At 35.9% G+C, this 15,479-nt stretch overlaps 1 protein-coding gene across 8 annotated transcripts in view; it reads right to left on the reverse strand.

Annotated features, from left to right (window-relative positions):
* Positions 1–355: 355 nt before the first annotated feature.
* The window catches only part of TRPC1 (transient receptor potential cation channel subfamily C member 1), a 73,200-nt gene continuing 58,076 nt past the window's right edge, over positions 356–15,479 (reverse strand). For all 8 annotated transcript variants that reach the window (XM_059163860.1, XM_059163858.1, XM_059163861.1 and 5 more), the window contains 4 exons: positions 5,597–5,772; positions 3,967–4,168; positions 3,423–3,617; positions 356–2,201 (listed from right to left, as the gene is read on the reverse strand). In XM_059163860.1, coding sequence (XP_059019843.1) covers positions 1,974–2,201; positions 3,423–3,617; positions 3,967–4,168; positions 5,597–5,772 — 801 coding nt within the window. In that variant the 3' untranslated portion in view covers positions 356–1,973. The remainder of the gene's footprint in view (positions 2,202–3,422; positions 3,618–3,966; positions 4,169–5,596; positions 5,773–15,479) is intronic.

A 15,479-nucleotide genomic window follows, 5' to 3' on the forward strand; every position in this document is an offset into this window, starting at 1 on the left:
GGTATTATAGAGGGCACGGATTGCATGGACTACTGGGTGTGGTGCAAAAATAATGAATACTGTTATGCTGAAAATAAAAAATAAATTATAAAACAACTAAAAAAAACAACGACCCATGGTATTTATAAATATAAGAAATAGCTAAAAGAGTTCAATGTGACTGCCATTGGAGGTGAAAAGGAAAACAAAGGGGTCTGATGTTGATGTTTTACGTTTGAGACCCTTACCATGATTTACAAAAAACAAAAACACTGAATTGTACACTTTAAAAGAGTAAATTTTATGCTAGGTGAATTATAGCTCAATAGAAAAGTATAAAAGTACATGATAATATAATAAACAAACTCTGCCAACATATAATGTAATATCAAGTTTTATTTACCTTTTTTCTTACAATATGCTGTCATTCAAAATATACCTCATAAGTAACTCATGCATACAGTAGGCACTCTATAAATATTTTGATTTAATAATTAGTTATTTTTTAGAATGACTAAAAATCCTGATGTAAAATCCCAATTGGGAAGTGCATAATCCCATTGTAGACAAAATATATAACTTTACAATAAACATTTTTATAAGAATTTTCCCCAAAGAGGGAACACTTACAACTTGGAAATTAAAAAATAAAGAGTAAAAAGCAAAATGAAGCACAATACTAATATATTTAGCCAATGATCCCTGGATCAGTGGTGCTCACAGACCAAGGGTTACCTGCACCCTGTGGCCTTAAGACCATCTGAAATTCAGTTAAGAAGACAAGCATATACCTAATAACCTCTTAACTGGAAATACGGCAAGAAAATAAAAGCAAAAGTCTGTGAAATTTTTTTAAACTACACCCCTTACATGAACACAGGAAAAAAATTTAAACCCTCATTTTATTTTCCAATTTAAAAAAAATCAAGGTTTTTCATCTTAAGCAGCAAGAATGATCCGTAAATAAGCAAGAAGTCACTTTTATAGAAACTATGTTAAATTCTGTGGAAAATACTTTGGGAGATTAGTTCAAGAACCTTAGTCCAAATATGAAATAAATTCTTATTTTGGGTTAGCTTTATAATTATGAACAGTCACTCCAACCTGAAAAAAATTATAGCACTATTATGATAAAGAAAAATTAAAAGCCACCAAATGCCTAACCTTAGTGGAGTGCCTGTGCAAACCTATAAACATACTCAAATGCCTTGATTGCTCTAAAATGAAAAGTCTACTAACTATATTTTTCAAAAACTATATATAATCCTATAAAAATTTAAATATGTGGACTATAACAATACACGGAAATGTATATATAAAATACTATTAAGTGAAAAAAACAAAATAAAAAATATAAAGTGATTACAACCATGTAAAAGTAAATATATTATAATAACAAAAACTGAAATGAATTTAAATTTATAGAGACATAAATAGATTCAAACATCCATTGGGGCTTTTCCTTGTTATGTAAGATTATAACAAAATAAAAAAAATAGACCATTATTCTAGATAAAACTATACTCCTGAACAATAAATACTGAACTGCATGTGAACTCCTAAAACAGAGATTTTAAAAACCATGACTTACTACATTTCAGGTGTGTCCTATGGATTGAGATCAGCCCACATCTGCTGATCTTCATTTTACAAACCTCTGGCAATGTGTACAATTATAACTGCCCTTCTTAAACATAAGAAGAAAAAAATTTAAAGCACTGTTCAAGTAAGAAAACCAAGCAGCATGCTAACAAAACATATCTACTTAATCTGTTTTGCTCCTGCAAAAAGCTACTAACAGAGGATTTTAAAAAACTAATTCTATATACATATTTTACATAATATATTTTGCTATAAATATTTTAAAGAATGGCTTTTACAGAATTCTTCATTTTAATTTCAATAGATATCTTATTGATTTAATCGCAAATTATGCAAATGCAGTCTTTCAGATTTATTACTGAAAATTATTCTCTCCGTGGTTTAGAAAATGGTTAATTTCTTGGATAAAACATAGCATATTTAGAAGTCCGAAAGCCAAGTAAATCCCTTATTTCATTTCGGAATTTTGACAGATCCTGGCGTAGTTCATTTAGATTTTCCACGGTTGCCTGATCTGTACTTTGCATCTTCTGCCTCATGGACGTCAGGTAACGATGCACCAAGCAGCACATCACTTTTTGGTAGTTCTCATCCCTCTTTTGTTTCAGATTTCTCCATTCCTTCAAAACAAATAATTGCATGGTATGAACAATGGACATAAACCATATTTAAGTGAGGTGAGGTTTCTTTTAAGATTTTATTTATTTATTTCTCAGAGAGTGAGCGAGCACATGGAGGGGGAGCGGCAGGCAGAGGGAGAAGCAGACACCCTGCCAAGCAGGAAGCCCAATGCAGGACTCAGTCCCAGAACCCTGGGATACATGACCTGAGCCAAAGACAGATGTTTAACTGACTGAGCCACCCAGGTGTCCCTAAATGAGGTTTTTGTTTGTTTGTTTTTATGAGGTGGGTCTTTAAAAAATATTCACAAACACATGCTTTATTAGACTTTATTTTTGGCTTTAAGTGTTACAAAGTAATATCCAACACTTATTTAAAACAAATATAGCCTGAACATTTGTTTTATTCATTCATCTGGATGCTTTACTTGATTTAACAATAGTCTTAGAAATCTTCAGTTTATAGGAAGGATTAACAAACCACAACCCACAGGCCGAACATAGCCCACTTACTATTTTTTTATGGTCTGTATAAGCTAAGAATGGGTTTTACAGATGAATATTTGTAATTAATTTGATGATAGGGAACACTAATTTTGAACCCCAATTAAACAAAATGTTATTTATTCCCCAAAGTGGAATTCCATTCTTTATATTATATCTATATTACAAAAAGTTATTACTCAATTAATATTAAATTGTCAATTTCACCAATAAAAATTTTATGGATGTTTGTGTTCTTTCTTGTTATGTTACTTGTTATATTCATATAACATTTTTGATTTTGTCTCAGTCTGCAAAGCCCAAAATATTTATTATCTGGCCCTTTACAGGAAAGGTTTGCCAATCTCTGGTTTATAGCAACATGTATTGAATTATTTATGTAATGAGTAACTTTCAAGAAGAACTGGAAAAATATGAGATGGCTCTAGTAGTCAGTCTTTATTTATGCTGACAGAATAGGTATTCTAAATATATTCCATATTTTAAAACTGTGATATAAGACTTCATAAAAAAAAAAGTATAGCTCTCTCTCTCACATATTGAATCCTTACTTTACGTAGGATAATATGCCATGCATATGCCATGCATTAGGGATATATGAGTGAAAAAATGTAGACAGTCCTAGGCCTTAAAGAGGCCTAGGACATATTTACATTTTAGTAAACATCTGATATTAGGAGCTGTTAAAACTTCCAAGTTGCAATTTTAATTTCTTACCTTTAAACTGTTTTGACGTTTAACCTTGCCTTTTGATGTATGAGAGCAAATCCACTTACTGAGGCTACTAATCATATAGCAAATAGTCTTTGGTGAAGGAATGATGTTGAAAGGTGGGGGTAATGTACATTTGTCATCAAAGTAGCTAAGCCATAACTTTGCTCGAGCAAACTTCCATTCTTTGTCCTCATGATTCTGTAAGAGAAAAATGAAAAAGTAATACAGAACATGAACACACACACATACACACACACACACGGGGGAGGGGAGGTCAGAAGGAGCAAGGGAGAGAGGCAGAGAGGGAATGGGGGGGCAGAGAGAGAAAGAGAGATCATTTTAAACTGTCCAAATATTTGCATACCTTGTATGTAAAAATTTGGTTCAAGATTTGCAGTTAATATACATTACTTACATTTTAAAAATCTATATTTAATTTAAAAATAGTACTAATTCTTAATTCTTATCATCTTTGGTTGCTTTATCTATTGCATACATTTGGTAAGACCTGAAAGAATATGAAGTTTCTAGAAGAATGGACACTTACTGCTATCAGCTGGAAGCTCTTATGAAGCATTGCCACCAGCAGCTTGGTGAGCACAATCACAACCACAACATTGTACGTCCCAACAATAACTGCTCCAACAAAGGACTGCAATTCCTCTCCATAACTAAATCTTGTGACAAAGATTGCCACGTGTGCTAAAGAGAAAATATACCAGAACAAAGCAAAGCAAGTGCCAATGAACCTGTAAAGACAATTACATTTCTGTTTAAAAGGAAATTAAAGAAATTAATTAGCAAAAATGAAGAATTGGTTTATACCAACATTCCACAGAACACTGATAATCTAAGAATACTTTATAAAATGAATGAGGTTGAACCCAACTGTACAGATATGCCTTACCTTCAACAAAGAAACAGACTCAAAAGGAGGATAAATTATTTTTGTTTGACCTCTTACTGCTTTTTTGTCTATTCTCAACAAAGCAGCCACTAAGATATTGGTAATGCCTAATTCAGTGTTGCCACTCCTCTGCTCAAAAACTTCAAAAGGCTCTCGCTCTCATTACCCCAAAGTCCTTACAGTATCAAAAAAAAGTCCTACATCTCCTACAACTTTCCCTCAGCTTCCCTACATCCATCCACACTGGTCTCTGGCTTTTCCCTGAACTTGCCAGCCACACTCCCATCTCAGGGCATTTGCCTTTGCCACTCCCTCTATCTACTCATGCTCTTCCTCCAGCCATCTCCTTCAGGTCTTGGTTCTTCATATCTCTACTTGAATGTCACCTCTTGTGGGGCCACTCCCCAGTCTCCCATCTAAAATTGCACCCTCTCACACATATATCCTCCCTGGCCAAAGCTTTGTCTCTTTAGCCCCTTTTATTGCATAATATACTATACTTTTTTTTCTCTTTTTATTGTCTATATCATCTAACTATAATATAAGCTCCATATGAGGTAGTTTTGTTTACTAGGACTTCATTCACTCAGCACTTCGAACAGTGTCTGTTACACAGAAGGTGTTAAACAAATAGTTTTAGTCATTTAATCTTATTCCTTATATAAGATGACATGTGAATATCTAAAGAATAGTTGGTACGTAACAGCAACACAACAAATGAGTAATTCCACACCCTTCTCCATTATGTTATTTTAAAATGAGGGGAGGTATTTTCTCTGTCTCACAATTGATTGTCCAATTTCTTTTGATACAGCAAATCAGAGGAAAAAAATTGTTGATGAAGTTCTAATGATTCTCAATTCTATTGACCTCCTATTAAGTGCTGAAAATACAAGATTGTTTTGGCTGTAACAATGATGGACAGTTGCTACTGACATTCACTATAAGAAGGACAGAGATGTTGAATGTCTTGCAATATACAGGACTGACAGAAAACTGTCCTGTCCCAAATGCTAACAGTGTGCAAAATGCCAGGAGTTCCTCTTTTAAAAGATTACAGTGGGGGAAACAGTGTAATATCTTAGGCCTACTAATTACTTAAGATTCTATTTAGATAAATATAACCATCAAATGATTCATGAAAAATAAGTATTTCTTATTAGAAAAGAATGTCTTAAAGAAAATGTGAAGTTCTAATTCTTTAGGTATTAATTCATTCATAATACAATAGAGAGAAATACATTTACAAAAAATTTGAAAAGACACTCACGAATGGAAGGTATCATTGCTTTGCTGTTCACAGAAGATGCCTACACAGTCCTTCTGTTCTTTTGGGGTATAGCCTTTATCATACAGTTGTGTCAGTCCAATTGTGAAAGAAAACAAAACAAGAAGGAACATCCCAAGAAATTTTCCAAAATCTTGTAACATCTGTCCCATTGAAATCTGTGGAATATATTATATAGCTGTTGGTTAAAATTATCAGGAAAACAAAATATTAAATATAAAAGACCAGGCAATAAAAGTAAAACAAACATATGACCCACAGTCTCCTCCTTTTATGCCATCTGGTTAAGATAATGTCGTACCTTTTTTTAAATTTTTATTTTTATCTATTTATTTTTTTAAAAAGATTTTATTTATTTGTCAGAGAGAGAGAGAAAGCACGAGAGCGAGCACAGGCAGACAGAATGGCAGGCAGAGACAGAGAGAGAAGCAGGCTCAAGGAGCCCAATGTGGGACTCGATCCCAGGACGCTGGGATCATGACCTGAGCCGAAGGCAGCCACTTAACAACTGAGCCACCCAGGCATCCCAATGTTGTACTTTTAAAACGTAATAAGTCTTGTTGCCTAACAAAAAGCCATTCTAAGCATGCTATCACTCTGAGTATTGGGTGGCATATTTCTTGAGTCTGGACCAGGTGTGCAGAGGACATTGCTGTGATGAAGTTAGGGGCTGAAACATGAGATTTAAGAAAAACCTAATTTGCAAGGAATAAAAGGAAAATTCTTTGCTCAAGCCTAAAGAAGCTATTTATAGCTTCTTAAAATTTACAAATATAAAATCATATGATAAAGTATTTTATTTGATTTTTGTGACCAATTCTAAACCAATTCCCAAAAGATGGCATTTTCTCTCCAGGACTGCCATAATCTCTTTTGCCAAGGTGGTCAATTTTCTTTCATTTTAGGTCAATTACAAGAAAAAACTATGTGCAAGCCAGAGAGTAGGTCTAGTACATTGATACATATTATAATGTACACATGTGAAGTGCATCTAGAAGCTTCATTCAAGCCTAATTTCATTGTCCTTCAATACTCCTTAAAAATCTGGGAAATAGGTACTTTTCATAAATTCTTGTTATTTAAATTAGCATACAAATTTGAAGAATAATTTGACATTACCTTTTTGACCCAGTAATTCTATCCCTTGGAATTTAGCCAATAGATAGAAAATATGCAAAGATGTGTGTATATACAAGGATTTTCACTGCAACACTGTTATAGGTAGCAAAAAAAATGAGAACATGCTAAATATTATTAAAAAGAATGAAGTATGGCTCTATGTGCTGGCACAGAAAAATGTCTATAAAATATTAAGTCAAAAAAGCAGGTTATAGGGGCGCCTGAGTGGCTCAGTGGGTTGAAGCCTCTGCCTTTGGCTCGGGTCATGATCCCGGGGTCCTGGGATCGAGCCCCGCATCGGGCTCTCTGCTCAGTGCAGAGCCTGCTTCTCCCTCTCTCTCTCTCTCTGCCTGCCTCTCTGTCTACTGTGTTCTCTGTCTGTCAAATAGATAAATAGAATCTTTAAAAAAAAAAAAAAGCAGGTTATAGAACAGTATTATAACAGATCTTGTTTCTAATTTTTTAAAGGATAAATCAGGTATATATTTTCATATAGACAGAATTTAATATGCACAGGAAAGTTCTGTAAGTTTACACCAGAAACCGTTAACAGTCCTTATCTATGGAAGGTAGGAGTAGGGATTAGAAGGCAGACTTTTTTCCTTTGAATTTTCTTTACTATATGCATTTATTACTCTTATGATACAAAAAATAATGTTTAAAAGTAATCCCTCTTCAAGACTTACTGGTCAATTTTATAGAGTTAATTAAATCCAGCTTCAAATAAAATGTCTCATTGCCTCAAACCTACCAAAATAATACATGCCACTTACTAATGATACAAAATGGTAATGACAAGCAAGAGGCCAAACCCCTCTAACCCACTAAAAGTGAACCAGCTAGTTAAGCAGAAGAGGTGTGCTAAAATTCTTTAGGCACACCACAAGCTGCTGACCCGGATTCTGCAACACTGGAAAGGTCCAGTACGCCTGAGGTGTACATGTGACGAGGCCATATGGTCCTTTCAGAAGTCTTGTGCTTCCCTCACCTCCCCTTGAAAAATTCTGAGAGAAGAAATAGAGAGCTTTTAGATTCAGCAAGTTTGAAATGTGTGAAAAAGAGAAGAAATACACTTCCTCTTAGTCAACGATAGCTTTATACTGAATCCCCTTGGAAAAGAAATAATTTATTCAGACTGGGAGTGCTTAGATAAAGCCGTGCCATCCACTACAGAACTTGGTAAGTTAGGACAGTAAGAATGCAGAAACTGCTTTAGATAACTACGAAAAGACTGCCTTTGTAGAAAACTTGGGCACTGTAGGTAAAATTATGAGTAAATAGGGTTTCTTAAGAGTGACTGTGTATGAAGTTATAATTTTAACTTAAAAAATTGAGTCCAAAAGAGAAGCCTGAATTTAACATTACTAAGTTGTGTTTTTTGGGAAGATTTATTTATTTACTTTAGAAAGAGAGTGAGCGAAGGGAGGGACAAAGGGAGAGGAAGACAGAATCCTTAAGCAGATTCCCTGCTGAGCAAGGAGCCATACACAGGGCTCAATTCCATGACCATTATTAGATCATGACCTGAGCTGAAATCGAGAGTCAGACACGTAATCAACTGAGACACCCAGGCGCCCCAAACATTACTAAGCTTTAAAGTGTAAGTATAGTTCAATTTCAGTATCAAGATGAACAATATTTAATGAAAAAAAAATCCAAAAACTTCAAGGACCGTTCTTTAAAAGCATATTAGTTCTGACATAAGTTGGAAGAATCAGTACTAGTTACCGTGGACATCCCTGACATTAGCACTAACTGAGTGCGCACGCTAGCCCAACATGCCCGTGAAAGGCAAAATTCAAAAACACTAAATCTATTTTAGTCTGAGGCAGATTATGAGGCTTATTTATCTGTAAAAATAATAATTATGCTGTTGAAAATATTTACTTAAACTTAGCAGTTTTACTCAAGAAATAGGAAAATTAAGAAATGAAAAGAAAAAGGTAATTAAAATATCAGTACTGAAGTTTACATAGAGTTAACACTGCTACACACTGAGAAAAATATATACATCCTTCCTTGTAATCAGAAAAATGGAAATGAAAGAGGACTACTAAGATAGTATAAATTAGCACCAATTGCAATTGAATGTGGTGAAACAGTGTGCTTTTTATACTGCTTGTGAGATCAAAAATTAACACATCATTTTGCAAAGTAACAGAAATACTGAGGCACTATAAGGATCAGATCTTTTGATATGTTAATGTTCCTGGAGAGTTATCCTTAGGAAATGATTTAAAAGAGGCAAAGTCCTCTATACAGAACAGCATGTAGAACAGCAAAAACAAGCCAAATGCCCAATAGGGCAAAGGTTGGTATCATTAGGGTTCATAGCTAACAAAGCAATAATAATGACAATCTCTAGTCATTCTCCTTCCAAATCTTTCTCCAGAAAAAGCCATAGTTACCTGTCTAAAAGTTCTTTAAAAAAAAAAAAATTATTTATTTAAGAGACAGAGCGCGAGAGCAGAGGGACAGGAGGAGTGGGAAGGAGGAGCAGAGGGACAGGGATTTCCAAGCTGATTCCTTGCTGAGCACCAGCCAGGTGTGAGAGGCTCCATCTCACCATCCTGAGATCACCACCTGAACTGAAATCAAGAGTCAGATGCTTAACCGACTGAGCCACCCAGACATCCTCCCTATCTAAAAGTTCTATCGAATCAAGCATTCATGCTCCAAACCTCCTTTGCATGTATGAAACTGTTCAAATTCCTGGCACAGAGGCCCTCAGAATCCAGCCCAGTCTGTTTTTTCAGCCTCATCTCCCCAACGGCTATCCACTGTCCAAGCACAAAAGACATCCTGTCTTATCCGAGTACACCATGCTTTCAGGACTCCACGTTTTCACACATGTAACTCTCTGGTCTTCACCAGGCGAGCTTTTCATCCTTGTAAGGCCCAGATCAAATGTCACCTTCTCTAAGCTTTCCTGACTCTCTCCAGGCACCGCCTCAGTTATGCTCCAAAGTACTTTGTTCGTAATCTCTAAAATACTATTTTTCACTTTATACCAACATGTAGGTTTGTCTCTTCCAGCAGTCTTTATGAGCAGGAACAATGTCAGTAAGCTCCAGAGCCCAGCATATTAGTTAAAATGTTGAACACATAAATACATTTCATACAATCTACCATTTTCCAAGAGGTATCCTATATTCTTATTTACCTTGCAGGATGAGAAAGGCTATCTATTTTTTCCAAGTAACAAACTGCAGCTCGGGGAGATTTAGTGAATTGCTCATGGTAGCAGAACTAATAGATGACAGAGATAAAATTCAATTCTACCTCTTCTTCTAACTTCTTGCAAGAGCTTTTTTGAAACATCACTTTGTGGTTTGTTTGGGCTCTTTTCAAAGATTTTATTTATTTATTTGATAGAGAGAGAGAGAGATCAGGAGTACGCAGAGAGGCAGGCAGAGAGAGAGGGAAAGCAGGCTCCCCACTGAGCAGGGAACCCGATGTGGGGCTCGATCCCAGGATCCTGGGATCATGACCAGAGCCAAAGGCAGAGGCTTAACCCACTGAGGCACCCAGGCACTCCCACTTTGTGGTTTTTATCTTAGCTCTTGCATTAAAAATTTGGGGCTATGTACAATTAAGAAGGATCTTGTTCTCATGTAACAGTTCCCCCACACAGCAGGGCTTATTGAATTAATGCATGAATAAATATCCTCCAAAACTGTAATTTTTTTTAAAAGATTATTTATTTATTTATTTGACAGAGATCACAAGTAGGCAGAGAAGCAGGCAGAGAGAGAGAGAGGAGGAAGCAGGCTCCCTGCTGAGCAGAGAGCCTGATGCGGGGCTCGGTCCCAGGACCCTGAGATCATGACCTGAGCCGAAGGCAGAGCCTTTAACCCACTGAGCCACCCAGGTGCCCCAAAAATGTAATTGTTAATTAACATTTTACACCAAGTCTTTTTTTCTAACACTGTGAGCTGGGCCTTAATTTCCTGACCTATAAAATAGATGGTCATATGGTCATATGCTACAACAGACTTACTTATCTACATGCTATTAAAAATTTGCCAGACTTTACCCCAATCTATTTAATCAGTATTTCTGAGGGCAGAACTCAGAAATGAAGGTTTCACATGCTCCCCCAGTGATTCGGAGCCTCACCAGTTTGGGAGCTCCTAGACTACATGACCTCTAAGTTTCCAGCTAACTATAACAGCTATGCTTTTTCTTTTCTTTTCTTTTTTTTTTTTTTTAAGATTTTATTTATTTATTTGACAGAGAGAGGGACAGCGAGAAAAGGAACACAAGCAGGGCAGTGGGAGAGGGAGAAGGCGGCTTCCTGCTGAGCAGGGAGCCTGATGCAGGGCTCCATCCCAGCACTCTGGTATCACGACCTGAGCCAAAGGCAGATGCTTAACAACTGAGGCACCCAGGTACCCCAACATTTATGCTTCTTAAAAGAAAAATGTCCATCCCCAGTATACCCTAAAATGCAAGGCACCTGAAATCGCTCTTTACTTTACTCATTGCAAAGGATAGCAATATGCCATTTATGTCTTACAGACTAGTAAGTCAAATCTAATAATTATCCAGAAAAAGCCAAATAATTCCCTAGGAATAAAGCATGCATTCATGTGTCAGACACTACATTTACTTCCCAAGTTTCCCTGTATTATGTTTCAGGTCTGCCACAGTTAATTCCACTAACTAAAAAGGGAATGGAAGAATGGATCTAATCATTTATGTAAAACTAATCATGTTTCAGGGACTCTGCTATGAGACGCATCTTATATATCCATTTACTGATCCATTTAATCCTCACGACAATGACAGGCAACCTGAGACTCACACAGATGAAGTAACAGTAAGTTACAGAATAAGATTTTTGAATCCAGTTGGTTGGTCCTATCTTGTCCTTTCTGTCTTATGACCCAACTACAAGTGCTAAAGGTTGTTTAATTCATTTGAAACATGTGGATGAACCAGAAGAATTTTTGAAATCTGTAAATTATTAAAGTCTACCCGAAGAAATATTATGCAATAAAAGTTAAGGAGGGAATCATGTTACTCTGCAGCACTGGAAAGAGAGGGGTGACTTAGCAGAGTGGTGAAGATCATTAGCTCTGGAGCCATAATCACCTGGGCTGGAAACCCAATTTAACTACCTGCCAGCTGTGTGACCTTGTGCAAGTTACTTAATGTCCTTATGCCTCAGTTTCTTCCTCTGCAAAATGGAAATAAAAGAGTCTGCCTCTTAGAACAACTGTGAGGATTTAATGAGGTAATAAATGTACATAAAGATCTTGGAATAGTATCCACAGTAAGGGCTCAAATGTTAACTGCTATTATTATAATTCCTGCCTTTATTTTTAGATTCTATCTTCATGTCTTTTTTTGTTAAGATGTAGAACATTACTGATCTATGCCCAACTATGACTCATATCTGCTGAAGCATATTAGCTGGGATCCTTCATAAAAGCAGAAGAGCTAACTTCAAAGAGCTGGTTGGTCTCTGGATTCAGACTCAGGTTTAGCTCTTGACTCTACCTTAGTCTAGTTCTGTGAATCACTGAACCTCTCTAAGCCTTAGATCCCCCATTTGTAAAATGGAAATAAAAAACAGCAAGGGTTGTGATGAGGATTAAATAAGTGGAAAACAGCACAGTGCCTGGTCCACATGAAATGTCCAACAAATGTGGTCGCTGAACAGATTTTGCATAAGCAGCTCCAGGGATAGCTAGGATATTGTCCTATTTCTCCATCAGCTTTTTTCTTTTCACGCACCAATCAGCACTTGTTTCTACCCAAGCCCAGTCAATCAGTTTTTCAATTCAATTTGACAAACAGTTAGTAACTAGTATGACCATGTAGTGAGTAATGTGCCTGCAAAAAAAAAATAAAGATATATTTTCCATCCTCAAGGACTATTTTACTTAGAAATAACATCATCTAGAAATTAAGACAAGCTAAATTCGAACTGCCTTACAATTAAGACAAGCTTTAGGAAGTGCTCATTAGAGGTTCAAAGTATCAAGTTCATTGGATGGAGTTATTCATTAGCAGGGGAGCAGGAGTGCAGGAATGGAATTTCCAGTGGCAAGAGCCCTAAAGTTGGCACATGTTCCCTTCTCCCTGGGATGCCCTTAATCCCGCCTCCTTCCCACTCATCTTTCAAGACTTAATTCTAGTGTCATCTCTTCTGGGAAGTGCCTTAAACTGAAGTGACTGCCCTTTCTCTGAGCTGTCTATGACAACAATTACCACTGTAAATGTCATGCTTGCCTGTCACCCTTCATGTACTGTGAGCTTCTTAAGGAGCTATTGGAGCTTATTCATTTTAGTATTCTCAGTGTCCAGTACCTATCAGCACTCAATAAATGTTTGTTGAATAAATAAATAGAATTTCAACAAGCAGAGGAACAGCTAGGGCATTCTAAACAGGGTAATAACATAAACAATGACATGGAAGTCGAAGAGCATGGGCCATGTGTGAGATCAGTGACTGGTCTTGGCCCAGATGGAGAAGAATTTCAGTAAGAGACAGAGATGAGTATATGAGAGATGGCTACTAAGCAAGCAGGGCCAGACGTAGACAGTTACATTCCAAAGTCTACCTACAACGTAAGCTACTAATTTAAAGAACACAATCATAAAATTGTCAAGTACTAGAATAGAGGATACAATCATTGCTGAATATAGAACCATTTTATATACTCTACTATATGATATTCCTGTGACCTTCATTTGCCTAAGATAGTCCCAGTTTCCACTTGTTTTCCCAAGTTAGTATTCCCACAAGTGTCTCTATTTGGATGATAAAATATGGTTATTCTAACCAAGGGAGAGTTCTGTACCCCTAACACAGGTTGTATATCCAGTCAAAATAAAAGTCAACTTCTAAATCTGCAAGAATATGGAAGGAAAAAATGTTAGTATATGGAAATAAATTTAACAACCAACTGCAATAATCACATAAAAGCATTATTTGACATAGCAAGTTATATACATAAAGGAAAAAAAGTTACACTTTTGCTAAAGTAATTAACTGTCAATTTTATTTTTGCATTTCTTTTAGTTTTACATTCTTAACTGACTAATTCCATTTTAATTGAGTTCCTTATGATGAACATAATGGAAAAATGTATTATAAATATTTTCAGTTTTAGAATATTTTGGCAGAATTATGCAATACAAATCTGTCATGTTAGTAAGACTACACTGGAAAACAAATGCCTTTATTTGAAAACTTCTTTAAGTAAAAGCCTGAAAGGGGCACTTGGGTGGCTCAGTGGGTTAAAGCCTCTGCCTTCGGCTTGGGTCATGATCCCAGAGTTCTGGGATCATGCCCCCCATCGGGCTCTCTGCTCAGCGGGAAGCCTGCTTCCTGCTCTCTCTCTCTCTCTGCCTGCCTCTCCGCCTACTTGTGATTTCTGTCAAATAAATCAATAAAATCTTAAAAAAAAAAAAAAGCCTGAAAATCTGAATCTATAGATTCCTATTCAATATTGATTCCTTGCCCTCCTATTAACTAACCAGACCTTGATTTCTTAGAGGGCAATATGCTCAATTAAAAGTACTGATCTCCTCAGACTTCCTTGTAGCTACGAAGGTTATGGTTATGGTTACTGACACCAAATTCTGGCCAATGAGATATAAATGGGAAAATGATTGCTCTTGATAAAAAGAGAGACAGCTGGCCCATGCTTTCTGATGTTTGGCATCTGCTTTTCCCCCTTCTTCCTGCAGGGTACAGACTTGATATAATGACTTGGAACAGGGAGCCTGTGACCATGAGAACCAGTAACACTAAAAAGACTGCAGACAACCTTCTGTCTGGGAAGATCTGCTTTGTAATACCATCCTAGTTCTATTTGTATTTCCAAATCCTTCAGTTCTGAGACTAGCGTATCCCAGCAATGGTTGCCTGGGGAAAGGGCAAAGGGAATGCAAATGTAAATGCAAAAACGTACCAAGAAACTTTGTGGGGTGATGCATATGTTCTCTATCTTGATTATAGTAGTGATTAAACAAATTTACAGATTTGCAAAACTCATCAAATTATACAGTTAAGATGCATGTATTTTACTGTATACAAAGTATACTTTAATAAAGATAGGTTTTTTAAAAAAATCACTTGCTGAACTAAATCATAATATTTAAGCATGTATTATGGTTAACCTAGAGAGTTTTCAAAAAATAGGAACACTAAATATTTGTTGGCCTCACCTATATTATCTGTAGTTCTAGAACTATAAGGATAATATAAATTATCATGCTGGAGGAGAAAAACACACATAAGAGCTGAAATGACAAATAGCCACTTATGCAGTATTTGTATGCACACCATAGTTCTTTCAGGAAGAGACTAAGTCAGAAGACCCAACTCAATAGTTCTAAGAAAAACAAAGATAATTCACTAAGAAATAATAGCATACTTTTCCTTTTTAACTCTGTAGAAATCTATTAAAAATTTTCCAGTATATAAACTGGTGGTATCATTAATTTTTAGCTTAAAAAATGCATATAAAACATACTGTTGAATCTCGACTAAAACATTCATAGAGGATATTAGTGGCAAAATTAAATCAAAATAACAGTCTAAACCAGGATTTCACATACTATTGCTTTGGATAAAAACAGAGACTTGAGCATATCTAATGAAAATTGAGTATGACATTAAATGAACTTATGTAATTATCATTTGAACAAGGTTAAACAAGTATCTTTACTTCTTTCTCATGAGCTTTAATGTGATCATATGCACTGTGAATTCCCAAAAGAGTTATAT

Source organism: Mustela lutreola, chromosome 2 (assembly GCF_030435805.1).
Source record: "Mustela lutreola isolate mMusLut2 chromosome 2, mMusLut2.pri, whole genome shotgun sequence".
Classification (NCBI taxonomy): Eukaryota; Metazoa; Chordata; class Mammalia; order Carnivora; family Mustelidae; genus Mustela; species Mustela lutreola.